This window comes from Diabrotica undecimpunctata, chromosome 8 (genome assembly GCF_040954645.1).
Source record: "Diabrotica undecimpunctata isolate CICGRU chromosome 8, icDiaUnde3, whole genome shotgun sequence".
Lineage (NCBI taxonomy): Eukaryota > Metazoa > Arthropoda > Insecta > Coleoptera > Chrysomelidae > Diabrotica > Diabrotica undecimpunctata.
The window spans coordinates 5,197,072-5,221,990 of NC_092810.1; the positions used below are offsets into that span (position 1 = coordinate 5,197,072).

The 24,919-nt window shown below is 33.5% G+C and overlaps 1 protein-coding gene across 1 annotated transcript in view; it reads right to left on the reverse strand.

Moving 5' to 3' along the window:
- Positions 1 to 21,976, reverse strand: part of LOC140449197 (peroxisomal multifunctional enzyme type 2-like) — a 40,633-nt gene extending 18,657 nt beyond the window's left edge. The window contains exons 1-7 of the mRNA XM_072542359.1: positions 21,689 to 21,976; positions 15,292 to 15,444; positions 10,624 to 10,743; positions 9,713 to 9,909; positions 4,596 to 4,914; positions 4,139 to 4,423; positions 846 to 1,040 (exon numbers count right to left, since the gene is read on the reverse strand). Of these exons, the coding sequence (XP_072398460.1) occupies positions 846 to 1,040; positions 4,139 to 4,423; positions 4,596 to 4,914; positions 9,713 to 9,909; positions 10,624 to 10,743; positions 15,292 to 15,444; positions 21,689 to 21,881 (1,462 nt within the window). The 5' untranslated portion in view covers positions 21,882 to 21,976. The remainder of the gene's footprint in view (positions 1 to 845; positions 1,041 to 4,138; positions 4,424 to 4,595; positions 4,915 to 9,712; positions 9,910 to 10,623; positions 10,744 to 15,291; positions 15,445 to 21,688) is intronic.
- Positions 21,977 to 24,919: the final 2,943 nt, after the last annotated feature.

Genomic DNA, 24,919 nt, shown 5'->3' on the forward strand with positions numbered 1-24,919 from the left:
ACATTCATACAAATTCTCTTAGATTGTTCATTCAAAACAATCCTTTTCTTTGGAAGTCTTAGACACTTTTCTACAGTTACAGTTTCAGTGTCATTGTTTTTTGTATCACTTACACTTAAAAGATTGTTGACTACTACACTTTCTCTACTACTACTTGGGTTCTCTTGCTCCATACACGAAAAACTGTAGGTGATTTTTCCCATGGTCTAAACCTTTTCTTTATACACAAATAGACAGTTTCAAAAATACAAACAAAAAAAATACTACAATTATTATAACTACTCACAACAAAATTTCAACAAAACTCAAAATTAAAGAAATGTACAATGCACATCTATCTATAAACAAGCTAGTTGCAAAGATACAACTAAACTAAAAAATTTCAAGTCCAGTCCTTTAGATAAGGCACGTGCCGGTATTTTTACAACCGGATTACTCATCGTAAATCAATCAGTTTAAAACTTGAAAATTGATACTTAGGCATTAGTACAGTTAAAATTGTTAGACGGTTATATTTAGAAGAAATATTAAGCAATATAATTGAAACTTGTTTCTACTTTTAAAGACAAAAAAGCAAGTTCATTAGCGGAACGTAACTCAAAATTATTCTGCACATTATATTTAAAGCATTATTTGGTTAAAACATCTCATTTTTGGTGGTAAAAAATATATTAAATGCATGTAATAATTTGTCTGGACTAAAGATGGTAAAAGATGGTCTGGAAGTTATATTTTTGTTTGAATTTGCCGGCGAACGATAGAAAGTCGGTTCTAACTATAGTTACAAAAACTCCCTATTAAAACTACTATTATGATATGTACAATATAAAATGAAATAATCTTACCTGACAATCTGTAAAGAGCTGCTTGATCCAAGTGAGTTTTATGGGAAAGTGAAGCGTCGGGACTCCTGTTGGGTTTATCTTGGCATGGAACCAATTTTTCACTGGTTCTCGGACCACCGAAATTTCCTGCACCAACTGCAAAACTTGCAATCTGGTTGCGGCATACCAAATTGCCGTTATGATCAAATGTTTCAACTGAAACAAAATATAATTTCAGTGTGATACTAACTGTATAATATCGCTAATAGTTCGCAATCAGCAATCAGCTTCAGTTCGGAAGACAACAAGGTGTGATATCCCCCACTTAAAAATGACAGCCAGCCTGTATGTATTTCTAGGAAGGTAAAAAGTTCTAACGACATCGAAAATAACGGTACCCTTCAAGCTAGGAACGTGATGAAAGATAAATCCTTTGGATTAAGTTCTCTCAAACCTTACCAAATTTATCAGAAAGAACCTGTGTGAAACCGGAAAGAATTAACCGAGGATTAACGAGGATAATAAGTCGGACCTTTCGTCTTTTGAGATAGTCGGTAGATTCCAATGAAATTTCCTAATGGTAAACACGACCACCCGCGTATATATTTGCAATTACGGACAGTGGCGTCTCAGCAATAGGGGTAAAGGTATTAAAAATTATTTAATATTTTAATTATAAAAAAAATGTTACAAAACAAACCAATCAATATTATACAAACCATGGAAAACATCTACTTCCATAATCGAATACAGGCAAAGATAAATGGAGAACTAACACAGTGTATATTAGTACAAAGTGGAGTCAGACAGGGCGACTCAATTCAATGAGTCATAACATTACTAAAGAGAAGACTTAAGTTTATGGTTTTATTGTGTATCCCAAACCTGTCACTTCAGGGGGTGTCCCGGTTGTATAATCGGCTCGAATAAAAGATGAAAGCATTTCTGACCTGGACTTGAAAGAAATATCTAAAACGACGCTTAGAATATTACTTCATGAATAGATTTTGTTTTCGTACAGAAAGAAATTGTTGAAATACAGATAGCCCACTGAAATTCGCCGTTAGGATTTTCGAGGATGGACCTTAAGTCAGGGTCGATGTATTTTATATTTAAAGAACATCCCAGAGGTACTTTTCAGTGCATCATTAATTATGACGTCATAGAATGAATTAGGTGTGTCGAGAATTATTTTATATAATTATTGAAGAATCTGACAGATCCCAGGATCGTACTTAGCCACAGCTAAGGTGAAAAGCTTGTGGAATTACTAGTATTTTTATTGCAAAGTCATCTGAGTAGATTTGATTATTACGAAATATGTTAAGATATATTTTTTTTGTAATGGGGGAAATCCCGTATATTAATAAAAATTAAAAGTAAATAATATTGGTTATTAAATTTATAAATATGGAAAAATTTAAAATTGATGACAAAATGATTCATTTATTGAATTTTTGTATCTTCTTCTTCTCAAGGGGCAGTCTGCGCGTCGAAAGTTGGCAATCATCACAGCGATTTTTAATTTTAATACCGCGGATCTAAATAAGTCGGTATTACATTAGTTACGTCTCCTTCCTATGGATCTTTTTCTCCGGATTTTCCTTGCATAATGACCTGGAGTATTAGATAATTTATCTCCTCTCATCCCATGACCCATATATCCCACTTTTCTCCTCTTAATTGTTAGTACTTCTCTTTCCTTATGCATACGTCACATTACCTCAACGTTGGTTATTCCATCTACCCATGAGATCTCCAGTACTCTTCGGTACATCCGCATCTCGAATGCCTTCAGTCTCCTCACGTCAATTTTCTTCAGTGTCCACGCTTCCATCCCGTATTGTAATGCAGATAGCACATAGCACCTCAGCGGTCGTATTTTTAACTTAAGGTTTAAGTTTCTACAGCAGAGAAGCCTCTGTATTCATGTAAATTCGCTTCTGGCCTGTTCGATTCTGATTCGTATTTCTTGAGAGCTATCATTGTTTTCATTAATAGTTGTATATAGGTATTTGAATTCTATTACTATTTCAATAGGCTGATTCTGTACATATATCTCCGAATGTCCTGAGTTGTCTTTGTTATCATCATATATTTCTTGCTCTGTTGAGTGATGGTCCATATTCTTCTTCGCTTACTGTGGTCACCTAATTAAGAAGTATCTGTAGGTCACCTAATTAAGAAGTATCTGTAGGTCTTCATGTAATTCGGCTAAAATAACTGTATCATCAGCGTATCTCAGGTTATTTGTGATCATGTCATTAATTCTAATGCCTACATTTCGTTAATCCATTGCCTTGCTTAATATGTCTTCCGAGTATATATTAAATAATACTGGTGAATGTATACACCCTTGTCGAATAACTCTTTGTACTTCTATTTCTTTTGATGTTATGTCTTCTATTCTCACTACTGCTTTTTGGCCATAGTATAAGTTACACAAAAAAGACAGCTTTTAAAAATTTATTAGGGAACTTATAAATTAATTACATAAATAAAATATAATTCTAATCATCAAAAGTATATATTTACTAATGCGTAATAATAATAGTTTACACTGAAAACACTGAAAAGTAGAATTTGAATATCAATGTAATAGAAAATTATAGAAAAATACTGCCAGTGGAGAGTTTCCTTAAAGATATATCCTTAGACGAATTCATGGTGAAATATTTCGCCCATAACCTAGCAAAACATTAATTAGAGAAGAAATTTCTAACGCCTCAGCAACACGCTGAAATAAACAGTAAATAAAACAATTTTATTTCCAGGGTAATAAAATACTTAATTAATAATTAAATACTTCACTAACAGCAGAAATTGGTAATAATGTTTGTCCAGCTTCCTTTTCCAATTGAAAATATCTAAGTAATTTTAATATTAGTACTTGTTCTTTTTCCGTATATCTTGTCATCTTGGCTCTACACAAATACAAATAAACACCAATACTATGTACAAATACTGACCTGAACGACAGCCGTCACTTGCTGTTCAACACTTCGAAAGAATGGCCAGCATGGACGACGTTTTACGTCAACTGTCAGTAATAGACGTATTTGATTGGCTAGAGAAAGCGCGCATCTAAATATCAACGAATCAAACGTAGGTTAGGAAAGAACCGCTTATGTATGTAAGCTTATTCTAACGCTGCAATATAGTTCTGTTTAATCACGAAACTACCGCTTTTTCCGTCACACCCAACTTAATACATTAGAAAGAAATCGAAAAACTGTGATGCACTGAAAAGTACCTCTGGGATGTTCTTTAGTAAAATATCACAAATCAGTCGAAGCATCATAAAGTACACTTACCATCATTAATAATAACTGCTCCGGATCCTTTGTCCAAAACATCGACAACTTTACTCTTGGATGTTAGTTTGCCGTCTAGAGGTATGTCGCCCAAAATTTCAATATACTGCTCACCGTGGAGGATATTTTCAAGACTAACTTGCTTACCAGGAATAATGTCGCCGAATGGATTAGTAAACAAAGCTTGCATAGCAGGCATGATGAAAAAGGTTGGTAGAACTGAAAAGTCTTCATGGTTTTCGTAGAGGTACCTGAGTTCGTCCTTGGTAGCAACTGAAGCACCGACTAAAAAAATTTTAAAAATGTATTTTAATGAACAAAAATGATGTCCGCTAACTTGCGATCTATTGAATAAAAATTAATACATTAAAAATCTTGATTAAGTCTCGTAACGAAGCATATTTATTCCACTTTGAATTTTACAGGCTCTGTATTTAAATACATAAAAACTACGTACCTCCTAGTGCATATAAAATAGTGTCCTTAGAACAATAATTAAATACATCGCTGACTTCACTACTTCCTTTGGACTCTTCATTTGTAAAAGCCGTCACTAAAGCCATAGTTACTTCCTGCATATTTTCTATTCTCCTAGCATTGGAAATGTCTCTAACAGCTTCCCAATTATCTCTAACGTTCTCTAAAGAAACACTGTCTGCAAGACTTTTTCGTAATAAGGCACCATTTGATCTAACTATAGTACATCGACCGGCCCAGCCAGCAGCCGATTCTATAATTGAGCCGTTTTCCTGGCAACTTTCATGACAGAGATAAGCCTGAAATAAGAACGATTTTTCTTTAACTTTTTAATAGAAGCACATCTGAAACATTGCCACATTTAATATTGTTATGAAATATGAAATTTGGAAATGAAACCGTCAAAATAAGTGGATAGGCGAGGAAACGAAGTACCAAACCTACCAATTTTTCGCAGGAAGATGAATCGTTGTGAAACTTTTTGCATTCGATTTGGGAAAGTGCATAGAAAATGAAAAATTTGCAACTAAGAAAATATCGGCAGGAATGAGTTTAATTTCGTTACTCGAGGACGCTGGACACCAATATGATAACGACAATGATCCTCGAGCTATCTGGTGCTCAGGATGGACGTCGTCTCCTAGAATACGTTAATTTCATTATCCATCCATCCAATGACACTACAGCCCAAATCGGGCCTTGACCTCCTTCAACAAGCTTCTCCAATCATCTCGATTTACCGCTGTTCTTTTCCATGAATGCGCTCCTAGGCAGTTCCTGGCATCCTCATCGACTTCGTCTTCCCATCTCTTTTTAGGTCTTCCAACAGGTCTTTTTCCCTGCATTCTTGCATTTAATAATTTTCTGGGGATTCTATTCTCATGCATGCGGACCACGTGCCCTGCCCATCGTAATCTCTGCAGTTTAGTATGTTGTGCTAGAGTTGGTTCGCTATATTGCTCGTATATTTCTCTACTATACCTAATTCGCCAGTTGTTGTTTTCACTTATTGGGCCCAGGATCCTACGTAATATTTTTTTTTCAAACCCATCTAATGCATTGGCAGATTTCTGTGTCACCACCCATGTTTCACAACCATAACTGGGCCTGATTATTGTTTTATAGACCCGGAGTTTTGTTTTCCGGTGTACGTCTTCCGGTGTACGGTGTACGTATTTGCCAGCATAAGCCTTCTATTTATTTCCGGTTATTCTTCATTGCTTGGGACCAGATCCATTCCTAGGTATGTGAATCTATTCACATGTTCTATATCGTCAATAAAGTGTTGTTGCGCCGGTCTATTTGATCTGGTCTGTATGACTAGTTTTGTTTTATTTGTATTTATTGCTAGCCCTACTGCTTCTGCACTCTGTTTCAACTCAACGTAGATTTCTTCCGCTGCATTCACTGTTCTTCTCATTATGTTCATATCATCTGCGTATGCTGTTAGTATGTTATTTCCGCTCACCATCAACCGTCTAATTACATATTCAAGAACAAGATTAAAGAGCGTTGGAGCTAGTCCGTCGCCTTGTTTCAGTACTTGCGTTATCGTAAACGCATCAGTGATCTGTCCCTGAATACATACCTGTGCTTCTGTCATTGTCATTTGCACTAGTCGTATTAATTTTGATGGTATGCCAAATTCTTCCAATATATTAGGTAGAATTGTTCTATCTATTGAATCATAGGCTTGTTTAAAATCTACAAAGAGATTGTAAACGTCCATGTCATATTCCCATGCTTTGGCTAGTATTTGTTTAACTGTAAATAGTTGGTCAATGGTAGATCTATTTTGCATAAACCCTGCTTGATATTCCCCGATGATTGTTTCCGTGAGAGGTTGGAGTCTTCGATTAATGATGTTTGTGAGTATTTTGTATCCCGAACAAAGTAAAGAGATGTCTCTATAATTCTGACACAACAGTTTGTCTCCTTTTTTATGAATAGGGCAGATTATACTTGTCTTCCATTGTTGGGGGATTTCTTCTTATATCCATATCTCTCGTATTAGCTGGTAAATCTGTTGTGTCAAATTCCTTCCTCCTTGCTTGAGTAGTTCTGCCGGTATTTTATCTATTCCCGGTGCTTTATGGTTTTTTTGTATGTGGATTGCCGTTTGGACCTCCTCTAGCGTTGAGGGTCTAGTTAATTCATTTTCTCCTCCATCTTCCCCCAGTTCTTGTTGTTGTACCTCCTGTCGTGCCTGCTTCTGCCTCTGTTGTTGTAATGGTGGTTGTGTCCCTTTGTTTAGTAATTCCTTAAAATATGTCATCCAGGTTCTCTTAGTTTCGTCCATATCGCTAATGATTTCACCCTTCTTATTTTTGCAGAGGCTAGTCTTCGGTTTGTATCCCTGTCTTTGATAAATTGGTATGCGCTACGTGTTTCGTTTTCCTTAAACTCCCTCTCTATGTTTAGTATCCGTTGGTTTTCGTACTTTCTCTTTTTCTGTCTGCACAGTTTATCTGCTCTTCATCTTTTGTTCTTAAGTTCTGTTTTTCTCCCTCTAGTACGTCTGAGTATGTAATTCTTATGTGCTTCATTTCTTTCCTGTATAGCTTGTTTTGTATTCTTCATCGAACCGTGTTTCTTCTCTCCGTTGTGTCTTTGTTCCTAGGACTTCTTTCGCTGTGTTGAGTATGATACTGCTTATGGTGTTCCATTGGTTTTCTATTGTGGAGTCTGCTCTGTTTTCTTCTAGTAATTTTTCATCCACTGTTCTCTCAAATCTTTCTTGTACCTCAGAGACTTTTAGGTTATCTAAGTTTAATTTTTCTTGTTTTGGATATTCTTCCTTTCATTTCATTTCAATCAATTTCATTCTAAATCAGTAAAAAGTCTTTACTTGGAAGGTTTTCGAAATCGCTTAACACGAGTATTATGACGAAGATGATCCTTGAGCTACCGAAATCTGGCAAGTATCTTGCAACAGTGAGTGGTTCAGGGTCGTACCTTCAATATCTGCCATGGTGCATTTAAAAACAACTCAATTTATTAAATTATGATACATATTGGAAAGATCTTTCATCTCAGTCTTATTATTGATAGAATTTGGATTTTTTTTATGTGAATCATCTCCAATTGCATGTTTTGTTGTAATTTTGTTCTTTTTCCTTGAAAAAGAACAAATTTTTCTTGTTGTTTTCTTTGAAAATGTAGATGTAACCTGTACATTTTCAACATCAAAAGAATGGCTATTTTTAGAGAATGTTTGGCTAGGGCTGTTGCGTTTAATCCGTTGGTCTGTACACTATGTTTGTGTGCATCAACCCTTCTATGCAAGTATTAGTGTGTTTGCCCAATATATGTTGAATTACATTTTTTACAATTTATTTAATAAATAACATTTGATTGATGATCTTTATTGGGTTTAAATTTAAAAAAATCGTTTCCAGATATTTTTGATAATTTATGTCCAACAGTAATATCATATTTTGTTAACATTTATGTCCTAGCAATGCCCTCCATGATTCTCTTTTTGCCCTTCTTTTTTTATATTCAGTACATGCTTTGCAATAATCGCCCCACTCACCAGACCTTTTGGAGCAATTAAATTTTCGTCTGACTTGACATGACAGTGCCATTGTACGGCGGCCATGTTTGCGTTCAATGTATGCCTTATCGTTCCTTTAATCTTACCTAAACAATATTCCAGATCTGCTTGATATGCTTCCCAATTTACTTTATGAGGATTACGATAAGTTTCCTTGATATACTCATTGCCTGTCTCGATGGTCTGAACAAGATACCTCATCTCAGGCATGCCATTTTTTAGCAGTTTGATGTTTGTACTGCCCCAGGTCAGATGGTAGACATTCGTATCATTAATTGCAGTTAATTTTTCATGCAATCTCTCACTAACTGTTCCAACTCCCTTGATGGTTGTTCGGGATCATCATATGGCAGGTATGCTGATCTAAGAACTATCTCTTTCATAACTCCTCCCTCTATGACCTTTATTTTTACTGTTGTTCAGTTTGTGGAACAGAGATCACAACCAGTCTTATGTGTTATGGTCTTGGTTTTGCCTCTTTAGACGGATCCTGATGATTTCTTCATCAAGCTCTTTCTCGGGGACGCGAGTGAGGACCATGGGACGCTTGGGCATATTATTTGGATCAATTATATTTAAGTTTGCTCCCTCCCGCAAACCCTCAATAGTCTTTACCACTTCAGTCGTCCATTTTTTTGTATACTCGTTAACACAGTTCACCCACAGGGTCCCTTAGCTAAACGATGTTTGATGGAACTGTCGAAGTTTATTTTGACCACCTATAGGAGCATCATCAAGTGCTTGCTCCAGTTGGTTAATGATCAAATTTGCTTAAGCCCGATCTAGTTGAGTATCAGGATGGTGTCTGTGTGCTACCACCATTCTGGATACTTTTGTCACGGTGCTTTATGACCTAGTCTGGTCGGTAGAGCGCCTTGGTTTCTTAGCAACTCTGTTACCACTCTATGGTATGGTCCCGAAGTCTCTTTTTATCCTCGGGTGTTGCTGATTTGGTTTTCTTCATATCTGCTATGGTCCATGTCCCAGCAGCCATTTTTGCATTTTTTTCTCATCTTCCTTTGTTGAGCTCTAGTGAGGCTTTATTTGAGACTTACTTATTTATTTTTTTAATTTAAAAATCCAAAATTATACTTCAGAATTTCGAATTTTTAAATTGAAGAATTGTTTTTTGATCGAAACACCTTACAATTTTTTGAGATTTCTCTCCAGGTTTTTGACTTTTAATCAATTTTATTTATAGTTTATACAAAGAGCGTATTAATTATATTATTTGTAGATTTGTACATATTTAAATTAAAAATTTGAATCATAATATTTTTTCTAAACAAATTCATTTATTAAAAGTTGAAATATTTTATTTTCTTCACAAAATTTTATAAAACGCAAAAATCTAATGCTATTCTACGACCTCGCGGCATATACATATAAAAATATCCAAAGTTGCATTTGTTGCCCCACTCTTTCTTATTTTAGAAGCAGTAATAGTGCTAACATGACCGCTCTCTAGTGGTACAAATAAGGAACTAAAATCTTAATAATTTCCAAGGAAAAAATTAATGTAATAATCACTCAATACTTACCACTATTGGAGCAATAAGTTCAGGTTTTAATTGAGCAAACAGATCTGGTGGCAAAATATCTTCAGTAAGTCTGCTAGCTGCTGTTGGCACGATCACGTTACAATAAACGTTATTCTTGGCGCCTTCGATGGCTATTGTGTTTGCCAATCCAACCAAACCTAGTTTGGCGGCAGAATAATTTGCTTGACCAAAGTTGCCTGAAAAAAAAAAGCTTTTTTCCATAAAAGTTTCCATATTTTTCGTGTTCGTTTCATAGAACCTACTTAATAGTACATTTTGATTATAATATTTTATGAACCTTGCAATTTTTAATTTATATAAAACAATAACGAGTAAATAGTGTCTTTCGAGATTAATTGCAAACATCTGTTGCAATCTGACAACATGCACTTTTCTAAAGCTTTTTCCCTTTGTATTTGAAGCATTATAAAAACATGCCAGCACTGCCAAACCGAAATATTTTGTTAAAAACACTGTCAAACCGAAATATTTTGTTCCATGGTTGGCATTTGCGGCTATATTCCGCTTGTACTTTCGTTAAAATTAACCAATAACTGTTCTGAAAAGAAATTGTGAAAAATAATATGAAATGTAACAAATAATGAAAAGAAGAAACTGAAACAGTGAGGTAAAAGTTTGGTTAGGATAACTGAATAATCAATAATTGACATCATCTCCACGGAACACAAACTTTGACACAACATTCAGATGCTCGACAGAAAATGGAACTGGCAACAACGCAACGGTAAAGAATGATAAAATCATTAAAAAATGTAAAGAATAGTAAAAGAGTATAGTGTCTCCACTCATATACATATGTGGTTATATTGTTAGAATGTCTGTTCCAAATTTTGCATTTAAGATTGTTCCTTTTTTTTATTTGAATAAATAATAAAACTGATTGTACTTACCATAAATTCCAGAATTGGAAGATGTCATAATAATTCGGCCATAGTTTTGTTTTTTAAAATACGGAAAAGCAGCTTGTGTTGCTTTAAAACTACCTTTCAGATGTACATTATGAACCAGATCTAAAAAAAATTTCATTATTAAACATATTATGCATATTAAACTAAAAATCTATTGTTAAAAACATTGTTGTTGTTGTTAAAAACGAACAATTATTCAAGATGAATACATAGTAGATAAAAAATAATTATTGCCAAAAAACAATTAGTTCTAAAAATAATAAACGTGGATAAAAACAAGTAAGAAAATAAGTCTAGTAAAATATTTTATTCATGCTATTTTCTCTCTTAATCGCTTCAGACACATAGATCTACGGACCACGAACAGATTCAAATGTTTTCAAGTTACATATGTCTACAGAGCTATTCTAAAGAAAGGAAGAAATAAGCATTGATTAAGAGGTTTATGGGTCCAAGATATAAATATATAAAGAAATTAATTGGAAAAGCTACCCCTCAGAGAGATGACACAAATAATGATGATAAGTATGATACACAGATACTGGACTTTGTTTCACAGCTTTTGAATAGTCGTTGAAGATTATTTTGAATAAGAGTTGACTCAAGCATAATAATTATTGAGAAGTTAATTAGTTTAAATCGTGAATATTCTTCTTCTTTAAGTGCCGTCTCCTTTAAGAAGTTTCATCATCATCATTTGGCTCTACAACTCTATGTGAGTCTTGGCCGCGTTTACTATTTCCCTCCATTGTTGTCGGTCCTGAGCAGCTATTTCCCATTGCTGTATTCCCATTTTGCGTAGATCACTGGCTACTGCGTCCTTCCATCTCTTACTTGGGCGACCAACTGACCTTCTGCCATCGGGCCTTTCCCAGAATGTGGCGTTCAGGAGTCTTTCGTCACTCGATCTTAGTACGTGGCCCGTCCATCTTATTCGGTTTGCTTTAATGTAGCGTACTATGTTTTTATCTCCATATACTGTCTGGAGTTCATCATTGTGTCTTCTTCTCTATTCTCATGTTGTCTCTTCTCTGCAAGGCCCATAGATAGTCGGCAGTATCTTTCTTTACAGAACCAGTAATTTTGTCGTTTCCCGCTGGTTCAGAGTCCATGAGTCGCTTCCATACGTTATTGTGGGACGAATTATTGTCTTGTACCATGGACGTATAAACATAGATGGACCCAGCAATAAGATACCTTAAACACACACTGTTTTGAAGCTTCGATATTCCTGGACAAGAGGGTAAAGGGGAGTAAAACGGGTATCGATAGACTGTGATACTTCCTCAATGAGCATAAGCGTGCTTGAATTTTTACTCGCGGGGATAATTATTCAGACGTTAATAATTGGAAGTAGTAATAATGTATAAAAACACGTTTTTATAGAAAAAATAAAATACAATTTTATTTGCTTTAAAATTAATACAATAAAATATAGTTGAGCTCAAGTTAATTTTTTAATAGGTATCAAATAATCCTACGATAAAAAAAAACAATTAAAAAATATACATTTGTCAAATTTAAGTACATACCTATATTTATTGATAATTGTATTAAAACATATTTTTTAAAATTGTGACAAATTTGTTTTAATACAATATGAATAGATTCCTCGTAGTAAGGGTTTCTGCTACAAAAATATTTATTGATCATTCCAAAGCTGGCATTTGACATAAAATTATTTGCAAATATACCTACTTATTAAAAAGTAGGCGTGAAAATGTATAAATTATTGGAAAGCTATTTACCGAACAGAAATATTAAAGTAAAAATGGTAAATAGACATAATAGAAGACATTGGTATAGAAATAAATTTTTATTAATTGCGAAATAAAACAGTCTTAGTAAGAACGCTTCTTATGCGCACGGTCTTAGCATCTAAAGTAGTCCTCGTTTCATGATGAATTCCAATTTTAAAATATTTCTCAAGAACCAATTTTAAAAGTTGCATAGAGTGACCATCGATTGCATCTTCATCATACATATGGTCACCAAAATGCTCATAGATTGATTTTGGGACATTTTGTATGGTTTTATTAATCAAAATATTCATAAGGTTTTTAACTAGTCTGTTGTAGATATTTATAGTTTTATTAAAAAATCTGAAATATTTTTCAGCTTCCTTACAAGTTTAAATAACCAAAAAGGATGCTTTTGAAAGGTTTTTTTATACTGTTTTCTCTGTTGAAGTTTAGAGTAAGTTTCATCATTAATCAATATTATTTGAAAATCTACATAGAAAAATAAATGAGTTTTATTCATTTCACTAATTTATTGTTAATTCATGAGAAATATTAAATTAAAAAGCTACTAAACAGATCTTTTTAATCAGATGATGTCTACTTACAATTTAAAAATGTCTATACTAATTTCATGAACTAATATCTTGTTCAATACATTAATTAATATGAATAAACCCAATGGTACGCCTATGAAAGACATATTTTAAAATGTAAACACACAGGCTTCCTCAGTTCCTCATCTTAAATAATGTAAACAAACAGTACTTACAAATTAAATGAGACATTGGGATGTAAATATTTCGTTTTTTTTTGCAAATGCAAAACTGTAGCACCATTATTATAATTTGTTTATGTCAATATTTACAAATATCACTTAAAATACAGCCAAAATATCGAAAAACAACTTTTCCTCATCTTGGGTAAAAAGTAAACAAACATGGACGTGACATGGAACAGTATTTGAAGTTTGACGTAGAGCCATAAGACAGAGAAATGTAAACACCGTTGCCATTAATAAATAGGTTTCAGTGCTTCTACATATAAAATAATTGGTTGATATCTGTTATACGCTATTATTAAATGATATGCACACTATGTGCTCATTTGATGTTTTAATTACAATTAAATATATTAATATAAGTAATAAATTATTATTTTGGTTTAATAGCACCTGTAGAGTATAAAATAAATATAGTAATATTTTCAGCGATACGTGAATAAGATATTTTAATAAAATAATGTGACAACATTTGAAGGTGCTGAGAATGTGACCTAGTCAAATAATTTTGGCTTCACATTTTTATGTAAATAACTGAGTCCATCTGTGTTTATACGTCCATGTCTTGTACACTCTTATTTTTGCTGGTATTGAGAGTATTTTTTATTTAAGTACGGTCATTAATGAGTAGCATGCCCTGTTTCCTGCAATGATTCTGGCTGCCACATTCTTTTCATATTTATTTTCAGATGTTATGATCGCCCCCAGGTACCTACTCGAATTCTTTGACGACTTCAAAGTTGTATTCATTGATTGTTAGGTTTTGTCTAACCCTTGGTCTTGGGTTCTTCGTAACCACCATGTACTTGGTCTTGTCCTCGTTGACCTTCAGACCAACTTCCTTGGCTTCGTTTTCGAATAGGGTGAAAACTTCTTTTGTGTCCACGTCATCCGCAAACGCCAATAGTATTTTTGATCCTTGGGCGGCAAATCCTTGCTCTGTTGTACTCTTCACTGTTCTCATCTGTAGGGCGTGTTAGTAACTCTAGTCTCTGGATTGCTGTCTGATACAAGCTTTGTTCGCACTCCTGATCAAACCACTGGTTTTTTTTCTTGTTATTCCTTTCTTTTCCTATAGTTTCCGCTGCGGCACTTTCTATGGCGTTCGTTATATTTTGCCATTTCTGGTCTATGGTCAATTCTGGCGTTGATGTTTCTTCTTCTTCCAGTGTCTGCAATTTGTTTTGGATCAGTGCCTGATATTGCTGTTCATTATCAGGTAAATCAAGCCTTGAAATGTCCCATCTGTTCCCTTGTTGGCGTTGCTTTGGCTGTCTTGTCTTTAGCCTTGTTCTCATTTTTGTTCTGACCAGGAAGTGGTCAGAGTCACTTTCTGCTCCCCTCAGACTATGTGCGCTTACTTTAAGAAGTTTGGCTATTAGTAAATTAAACACGCTGCATTGGAAGCTCTATTATTAACTCCATCTGCTAGTTTAGATTGAAAGAAATCCAAGCTGGGGACACTAGTGAACCAAAGCCTTCGACAATCATCTCTTGAAAGGACTTAATGAAAGAATAGATTAAAGTCAAAACTTCCATAACTAAAATCAAAATCTTTTAAAAAAATTTAAAAACTTATCAAGCCTATTAGATACCTCTTCTAATATAGCTACAATGCGTTCTTTTGCAACCTTTGTTCTTTTTTGTATTTGAAAATTTTGCACTCAGCAAGTTGGGATTTTTTTTCATGAATTACAGCAATAATTGTTTTGCTCGTCTGAGGCATTGGTTGATCGATTTACTTTAGCTGTTGGAGTTTCCATTTTCAAATAACCTAACCCTATTCCGACAGTGTTGATAAATGTATTTAGACGTCAACAATGCGAACGGTCGCAAGTTTTTGCGAACGGTGGTCAAAAATACCATTTTTAGGAAATGTTCGCAAATCAAACCTTCGCAACGTGCGTATACGCGCTAATTGCGAGTGATGTCGAGAATAGCGACCCTGGTCTATTTTGCTAGTAACAAAAAAATTATCTCTAAAAAAATAAAGTTCTCTCGTATAATACAGTTCAAGTTGTATGTAAATCAAATACCGATAAATAGAAAGATTATAAAATTATACTATTAAATAAATAAAAAAATCTTGTACTATTGCACTGTTCTAGAAACACGTAATGGATATCTTACCCCAATCTTGATCAGATAACTTAGCAAAACTTTTATCTCTCAAGATTCCAGCGTTGTTGATCAAAACGTCGATGCGACCGAAGTTATCGATGGCAGTCTTCACTATCTTTTCACCTTCGACTACAGAGTTATAGTCTGCAACAGCAGTTCCACCTAAAAAAAAATTGAAATTAGGAAAACTGTTTTAATATCGTTATTGTGTACCTTTTCTTATTAAAAATAAATAAATATATCTGACTCCAACACAAATTGTTTCTACAACAAGTACAGCGCTGGATGTTAGCGACAGGACAGTCTGGAAATATCGTCAGTAAGGATGGGATCATAATAGGGATTTACACAAAATTCCCGAAAATTCACGTTAACGGACCAAGAAGGAAACCAATCGGGAGTTTATCTACGATGAGAATATGAGGAGCCCATTGAGAAAACTTGTCCATATGGAATTTTTCTTAAAGAACATACCTCCCACTGAAGCATGTTTAAAATTCTTTAAATTATTCCCAGTAGAAAATTACTTTCACGCCACCTATGTCTATATATTTTGTTAGAAGCCTTAAAAATAACCCAAAAGCAACGAGGCATTTGTCATGCCTTTTTTAAACAACGAAATAATTCGCCAAATGTTCTCTGCTCTTTTTGTCTGCCATTTGTTAAATAGAAACCCTTCCTCGTAACAAATAAATCAGTTTCTATTGTCGAGTACCCTACTTACCTTCTAAGAAAAGCAGAGATGTTGGTTTTCGATGAAATTATAATTCCTGTCGGGAGAAAGTGGTTAGGTTACAAAAACGACACTCTTCGGCCAATACTCCCACTCTCTTTTTATCCTTAGCTTGTCTAAGATCAGAATTCGAGCTCATTTTCGAGTTGGTTCCTGTGGCAAGCGGTTTGTCTCCATCAAACGGCGGTAAGTGTATTTTCAATTCACCCTTATCTATATATCTTCACACAGTGCTTCCTACATTAACTATTTTCTCTTTTATCAAACAGACGTCTTCCAATTTGAAGAAACGAAGTCACTTCTGTTTGCCGTTCGTCTCCGCTGTTAGCGTACATCCTTACAAAGGATAAAGGATAGAGGAGGAGGAACAACTTACAAGAATATATCCTACCGGTGATTATCACAATCACAGCCAATACCTGCAGTTCCGATGAGAACTATTTTTACGAAACGAAGTAGACATGCAAAGTTCGACATGACACTGTTATTGTTTTGAATTGTAAGTCTTATCTTTATTCATTAGGTAGCGTTTAGGTTAAATCATTTTTTATTCTTTTATTAGCGTAGTTTGATTCTTTGTTCTATAGACACTTACACCGAGTGCGCCAAACTGTTGAACAAAATAGTTTTTTTTTTATCTAAATAAATAATCTTAAACTATTATTTTTAATTATAAACATCTTTTTTTTTTAAAATACTCATCAAAAAAAATTTGAACAAAAATCACATTTTTTGACAAATCTCGTATACCACTAATAAAATATGCAATCAATAAAGAAAAGGATGCAAATATGGGCTACCCATTTTGTATTTCTTTATAAAAAAAAGTATGTAAATATGTTTTTATTCAAGGGATAAATTCCTGCAGCTCTAAATCCATTAACGACAATTTCTCCAGTTTGGCATCTTAAATAAGCTCTCCCAAAGAGCTCTGACACATCAAATGCACTTAGTGGACGATTATTGTGGCGCAACCAGACCCTGATCTCTTCGCTGTAGTAAGCTTTAAGAACACCCATGTAAGTTTTGTCCAATGGCTGGAGTTTGTGGGTGCAATGGGGAGGCAAGACAATTATAGTGACATGATTATCTCTAGCTAAATCTATTCTTCTATATTACGTGTATGGCTGTAATGACCATCCATAATAAACAGGACTGGTGATTTTTCTGTGGGTTTCACTCTGTCAATGAAATGTTGAAACCATCTTGTGAAAATATTGCTTTGTATCCATCCACTGGGATGTACTGCAATAATGGAACCTGTAGGAGCTCCTTTTATCAGTTGCTGGTTAATATTTTTACGTGGGAATATCATCATTGGTGGGATGAATTGGCATCAGCAGCGCTCATCGATATCACGACGGTTATTAGAGAGCCCCTTTTAGCAGAAGTTAATGATGCAGTTTGTCGTTTCTCTTTTCGGCCTACTACCTGTGCAATTTTGTTTTGTACAACCGTAAGACCTGTCTCGTCCACATTGAAGATACATTCAGGTGGGTAAAACCGCTTGTCATATTCTTTTTCCAGAACACTGAAGAATGATGCGTCATTTTTTTTTTTTGTTAAAGGCTATTGCTCGTGAATATGATGTTCCCGTTGGTCGTCGTACTGATAGCTCTTTATGGCATTGCAGGAAGAGATTTAATGTTAGTTTTGTAGCTTTTGAAATTATGTACCTTTAAAATGTTTTTTAATTGACACTGCAGCTTAAAAATTAACGGAGTTATTCTAAACAAACCAACTGCATTTATTGGAAAAAAATGTCGTTTTTTCACTTTTAGTAAAAAGAAAATTTTAAAGTTTTTCATCAACATTGACTCGATTACTTTTAAATCTCAATAAATATGCACTATTTGAGAGATATATAAAGAGAATATTGTCTATATATTCGTCGATAAATTTACATTTAATGATATTCATTGAACTTTGCTCGTAAGACTATAAATCTATTAATATAACGATTATAAAACAAAGTAATAACAACTTTGTCCATTATTTTTTGGTTTTTTAAGTGAACGGAACACAACAAGACAATGAAAAATTTGGGATAAAATGAAATATTAGAAATGAGGACCGTATTTTGTTAACTGCTATAATCTCAGCTATATAACCTGTTTGCAATATTCTAATTTTCTGCTGTATTTTTTTTTTGTATTCATATTGTGATTTTGATTTAGCGTTTCCTACCTTTAAGTTTAAATAAAACAAAGTGTGTAAGATATAGAAATTTTGTATTTGTTTGAAAGGCCTCTCGATTATTACTCCATTACATATAAATCAGGCTGAATTTGACCGATGGTTTTAATTGTGTTGGCTGTGGGGGCCATTTTCATATATACCTGAGACTTTAACAAACCCCAAACGTACTAAGGGTCACTAAGAGTCTAACGGGGTCAAATCAGGCAATCTCTGTGGCCAGTCCACAACACCACCACATGAGATAATCATGCCCTCAAATCACTTGTGTAGAATATCCAATGTAGCATGTGCTGTGTGGCAAGTAGCACTGTCCTGTTGAAAACATATACCTATAGTGTGCATATTACCCAATTCAAAAGAACTTGGTAATCATCGGCTTCTAGTGCAAAAAGTGTTTATGTGGCCCTGATTGAATCTAATTTGAGATACGGTATTGCCTTTTGGGGTAGCTGTTCTCTTCATCATTTCTTTAGAAACTTTATGCTACAAAAGAGAGCACTCAGATATTTATGTAAGGTCAAGTTTGGTACATCATGCAGGCCTCTGTTGCGGAAACATGGTATCTTGGCGCTTCCTTGCATGTATATCCTTGAATTAGCGTGCTTACTTTTTAAAAAACAAAGAGGATATTCGGACACATTCCCCTAATAACACTCATCTAAATTATGTTATTCCACTTCGAATTCCCTCTTCTACATTAATTAAAAAATTATTTATTTACACTGGTAAGAAAGTGTTTAATCACCACTCAAGATCCTCAACCAATATTTTTGTATTCCGAAGAGCAATCAAGCAGTTTTTATTAGGTATCTAAATGTTACTACAGTATAGAAGAATTTTTTGAGGACAGTTGCGCTAATTGATATATTTTTTTAATTTTATAAGCAGTATTTTAATGTATTTTGTGTCTTGTTTGTACTCTACCATGTTGTGTTTTATAAATGTAAAATTTTAAAAACAATCAATTTCTTTCTCTCTCTAATGCTCGACGTTCACTGTGATAGCCTGGACAACATCGTTCTCAAAGAAATATGAACGGAAAGATGCTGCCAGTCCAAAATCAATATCAAACAGTGACTTTGTCAGAATTTATCGGCCACTCTTGGATCTCATCTGGATTGGTATCATTCCAAATTTGACAATTCTGTTTGTTGACATACCAATTCATTTATGATGAATTTTAAATGAAAATTAGTGTTACTTTCTAACTGCTAGAGAGCCCATTCAGCGAACACCCGTCGTTGTCTATGGACGTTTACCTTCAGCTCTTAGATCACTTTACCAGGCCACAACACAAAATTCACTAACTTGTGGTCTGTAGAAGGCCGAGTTCCTGTGAGCGACGTGAAATAGACTGCTCAGGACTTTCCTGTACACTCTCATAGACAGAGGCGATGTTTACTGAACCAATGGACCCACAATTATCCACCACACTGCAAATAGTCCTTTTGGTAGGACAATTATGAAGCGTAAAATGAACCGTTGCATGAACCAAACACCCATTTTGATAAAAACAATTTTATTATTAAGTTTGGCTGTAAATTTGTCAATTCTTCCATTTACATCTGATGCTGCAGGGTATATTATAATATTCAACTTTGAATGGCTTTAAAAATTTGCCCAGAAGAGGCGTTTAGTGAGAAGACATTTTAGTTCCAATAAAAATGACTCAAGATCCGGCTTCTTCAGAAATTCTTAATATAATCTTCTGCAACATGTTGTTGCACTATCTCCATCCATTGTGAACCAAATTTGGCAGATGTAGCTTCAACAATAATGGCGCTACCAACTGTAAATGTTTGTAAGTCTCTAGTGGAAAACCCTGTATAATTGAACTACACCATTCAATCTAAATATAGGTATGACAGGATTGATAGGACGTTAAGTGTAAATTAAGATGCTTAAGTAATTTTAACATAAACCATAGAAACATTATATTTATAGATACTAGGTTCCCACAAAATTATTTAAATAAGTAATAATTAATTGTGATATTACTTTAAATTCTTTTCTAAAAATAGTTTCTTTACTTAAATTAAAAAGAAATTAATCATTAAAAATTAAAGTAACTCAACATATGACCAAGGTTACTAAATGCTCAAACGTGTTTTTAAATGTGTGTTATAAAAAAAATATAATTATCTATTGTTACAGCTTTTTTCGGCATATTAATTTATGAGTTCCAGGTTAAAATTAAAGGTTGTTTTTGAATTTGAATTGAGGGATATTTGAATAATGTAAGACAGACCTTAAAGATAAAAGTATCAATTACAATAGTTCTGTGGCATTTCATAGTAATGAAAAATGTACTGAATTATCAACCTCTGAGTATAGAGCAGTAGTGATTCAAAATGTCAAATGAGGGAGATTGTTTAATACAACAGTTTGCTTGAAAAAACGAACATGAAGTCGTTGGAGATAATACTGAATCTATTTTGAATGAAGTGCATAAAAAAAATATAAGAGCTTTAAGTTGAATGCTTTTCAATGTGAATGAGTGTAAATCTGAGGATATAAAAATCAGAATAGATGAAGGAAAGAAAAGAAATTTTGGTGTCTGAGTTAGAAGATCTATTCCAAACAAATCACATCCAATTAAGATAATTTGTTGTAACAAAAGTACAATGCAATCTGTAAAACTATTAGTAAGTCAGTAACATACCAAAGATACATCATTTATGTTTTTAAATAACATATAATTAGAGTTTGATGTTAATATTTAAAACAAACCAAATAAGACCAAATTCTTACCATGTCAAATTAGTATCATAATACAAGAACCTATAGCATGTTAAGCAATGTTTAAAAAAGTAAAAATATCAGTAAACAACAAGACAGATTGTAAAGATCAAATGTCAAAAATATTTTATTATACGACTCATAAACCTCAATAATATGCTATGCCTAAATATTATATTAACCAGTCCAAGAGAAACAAAACATAATTCAATGAATATTCATGATGATTATACAGTTTTTTACACCATTTGCTGTTAGAACTGGTCATACTGCAGCTAATTAGTTAATTTGCTAAGGTTTTAATATTAATGACTACTTAAGTAGCCGGAACTAACAGCTTTACATGCCCTTCGAAGCACTGTAGCGACTCAGTTAAATTACAAATTAAAAAATTTCATGCATCTACTGGAAACGAACTCACGCTGTCTGGCTTGCTAAGCCAGTACCTAGCCACTGAGCTATGACTGCTGCTGGATTATACAGTAATCAACTATAACACTGCAAGAATTCTATCCAGCTGATAAAAAGCGATTGTGACTGAGGCATATTAATAAAGAACTCAAATATTTAATAACGTTAAGTAGTTAGAAAACAAACTAGCCCTGAAGAAACATGTAAGGACAAATGTAACCTTATGACAAAAAATACCTCACTATGATGTGTTGAACTGGCACATCACTACTGAAAGTACAAAAATTTGTATAAGATGGGTGAAATGTATTCAAATTATCTTACCATTTCTTTTAATTTCTTCTACCACGGTATCAGCGGCTTTTGAAGAGCTGCCATCTCCATGTCTTCCTCCTCCTAAGTCATTAACAACAACTTTAGCTCCTCTGGAAGCAAAAAGTAGAGCATAGGCTCTTCCTAATCCAGCTCCAGCTCCTGTGACAACTACCACACGTCCGTCGAATCTTAAGTCTGACATTTTAAAAATAAAATGAACTCTCTGTCTCGGTCAACAAGTGGAATAAAACTGATTATTTTATATTACTGTTAAGATGGACATTGAACTTTAAACTTGTCAACAAGATCATCTGATATTTCTGCCACAGTACATAGCCCTCTAGTATGGTAAGTCCCATACAAAGACTTGGGAGAGAGTTTCTAGCGCCAAATGCGGACGGGCCGAAACTAATTTCATTTGGCGGCAAACTTAAAACATTGGTTCTGAATTTTAAATGACAATTTCAAAAAATTTGCTCTGAATTTTAGGCAGCAAAAAATTCAAAAAGTATGCTGTTAATGGAAAATAAATATAGTCATAAAATAGGAAATAAAAACTTATTCTATGTATCAGACAGAGAGAGTATATTTATATGTACAGGAGTTTTAATTTATTATTTTATGACCATATCTGTTTTCCATTACATTCACAAACCAAAGTCCCAAAAACAACAAAATAAAACACAGATATCTTGACACTTCTTTATTTGTATAATTTTCTTTGGTAAAGTATTGGCAACAAATATGCTCCTCCTCCTCATTCCTTAAGCCCTTGTCATGGTGAGGGTGGGAACACTTCACAACTAAATATTGTTAGCCTGCTGTCTCCATTGGCTGTGTTCCTGTACCAGATGGACAACTTCATGTAGGGATTTTTCCACCAATCTTCCCATCCTGTTTGTTTGTTTTAACTTACATACCTTCTAACATACTTTTCCTTAAAGGACCATCTGTAGATAATAAAGTGTAAACTTTAGTATTTCTGTGATCTTGCTATTCAGGATCATCACAATCACATATTAGTATGTACATAACTATTGCTCAGAAGTAGGAGATCAATGAAAATCTATAATGAAATATTATTAAAATTAAGAAAGTATGACTTTTATAAAATAAGGCAACTTTTAAGAGTTGAGAGTTTTAATGATTTTAAAATATATATATGTATATATATATATATATATATATATATATATATATATATATATATATATATATGTATATATATATATATATATATATATATATATATATATATATGTATATATATATATATATATATATATATATATATATATATATATATATATATATATATATATATAGTATATAAATATGATTCATGTTGGTTAAGATTTAAAGGTAATTTAACTACAGAAACAAAATGTAGTATTGAGTTTGTATTTACTAACAAAATTTGGTATTATTAGGTGCTGTTCTTACCTGGTGCTTGTAAAAATAAACTCCTAATGTTCAGAATATGTAATAGCTCCTAATCCTCCCCATCCCATCCATACCCAAAAATAATTTTTGGACTTTTTCGGTTTGGAGTACTATACCGTTTTGGTATTGTTTATCCCTTCTTCTCTTTTAGCAATGTTTATTAGATATATAAAAATTGATGTATACTGTTTTTATCTCCTATTTCTAAAATTTGGGATACAATATTTTTTATAAGGCCATTTGCATTTGCAATCATAACAATAACAATGGCGTGGATTACAATGTTGCCATTGCCACTTACGCACTATGCACAATTTTATTTTCGGTTTACACAAAATTCTTTAGAAATAAGTTATTGTAAATTTAAGTACTAATTTTGGTAGATTTTGATACAATCTTTGTTTCTGGAAAACATTGCATTAGTATAAAGAATCATTATTTGGGTAAATAGGCAAAACTAGTGAAACCATGGCAACAGCACTTACATCAACTTCATACGCCTCTTGTCATGTCATACTCCCACCTAACGTGACTAGTAGCGCCGTCGCCATTGCGAACGGCTGGGCCATGCAATTCACTCTCCCCATTTGTCCTATACCACTTACACTACTAATTGTGGTATATCCTGTGCCTATATCTGCCAGCTGTTGTCACTTTCAGCACAGAATGAGAATTAATTGTTAGAACATGCTGTCAGATTTGAATCGCGAATCAGAAATAGTGAGCACTTTTTTATTGTTGGGTATTATGTGGTTGAATAATTGTCAAAATTAATTTAATACGGTAATTGTAGGTAATATGTATGTAATTGTTATTGGTTTTATAAACAGAAAAGGTATAATTTTGTGGACATCTTCCAGAAGACACTGAGGTGAAGATAGCTGCACATTATGCATGACTTAACGAAATATTGGCCTTTGGCAGTGTTGAAATTTACATGAAAAATATAAAAATATTCATTCAAAAACAATAAGATATATAAAAATTAATATTTTAGAATTATCAAAAAAGAAAAAGTAAATAGTTTTAAAACTGAATAGTGAAATTTCAGTATAAATGATAAAGTTAAAATGTTTCGAATTCATAAAATAATATAATAAAAATGTATTTTTTAAAAGCCTTCCCTTTGCACATTTCGACCATTAAACTATACAAAGGACATGGCAGCACTGCCAAACGGAAATATATCTTTCTGTGGACGTTCTTTGTAGCTATCTTCACTGCGGCGTATACTGGAAGATGCTTTTTTTTACAAATTTTAGTGTGAATATTATTTTAAAAAGGATATGTTAAGATAATGCGTATGAGGTGGACATGTAATGTCGATGGAAAAAAATGAACCAGCTAGAAAAACGCTTCATGTAGACCCTTTGGTCAGAGAAGAAGAATAAGACCCGGAACAACTTTCAAGTTTCCTGATATAAATACTATAACATTGATAAAGACATAAGAAATATGGGAATTGGGAATACGTGCTTGGCGGAGAAAGGCGATGATGGATAGGAGCAACTGGAAAGAAATTTTTGAGGAGGCTAGAGCTAGGGCTAGGACCTACACACTTTGTAAAGCCAGAATGATGATAATTGCTAAATGTTAAAGTAGCTTACTTAATTGTAGCCATACTAATCGGATTTTCATAGAAGCTTCGTAGTACAGAACACTAAAAGTTGTGACTGTTTCAATAAATTTGAATGTTTGCCTACTACTATTCGCCATATTGGGAATATTTATTGGTTTGTTACTCTGGGAAAAATACTAAATTTAGTTAATTCCCGTCATTGCACAAGTTTTACAAGT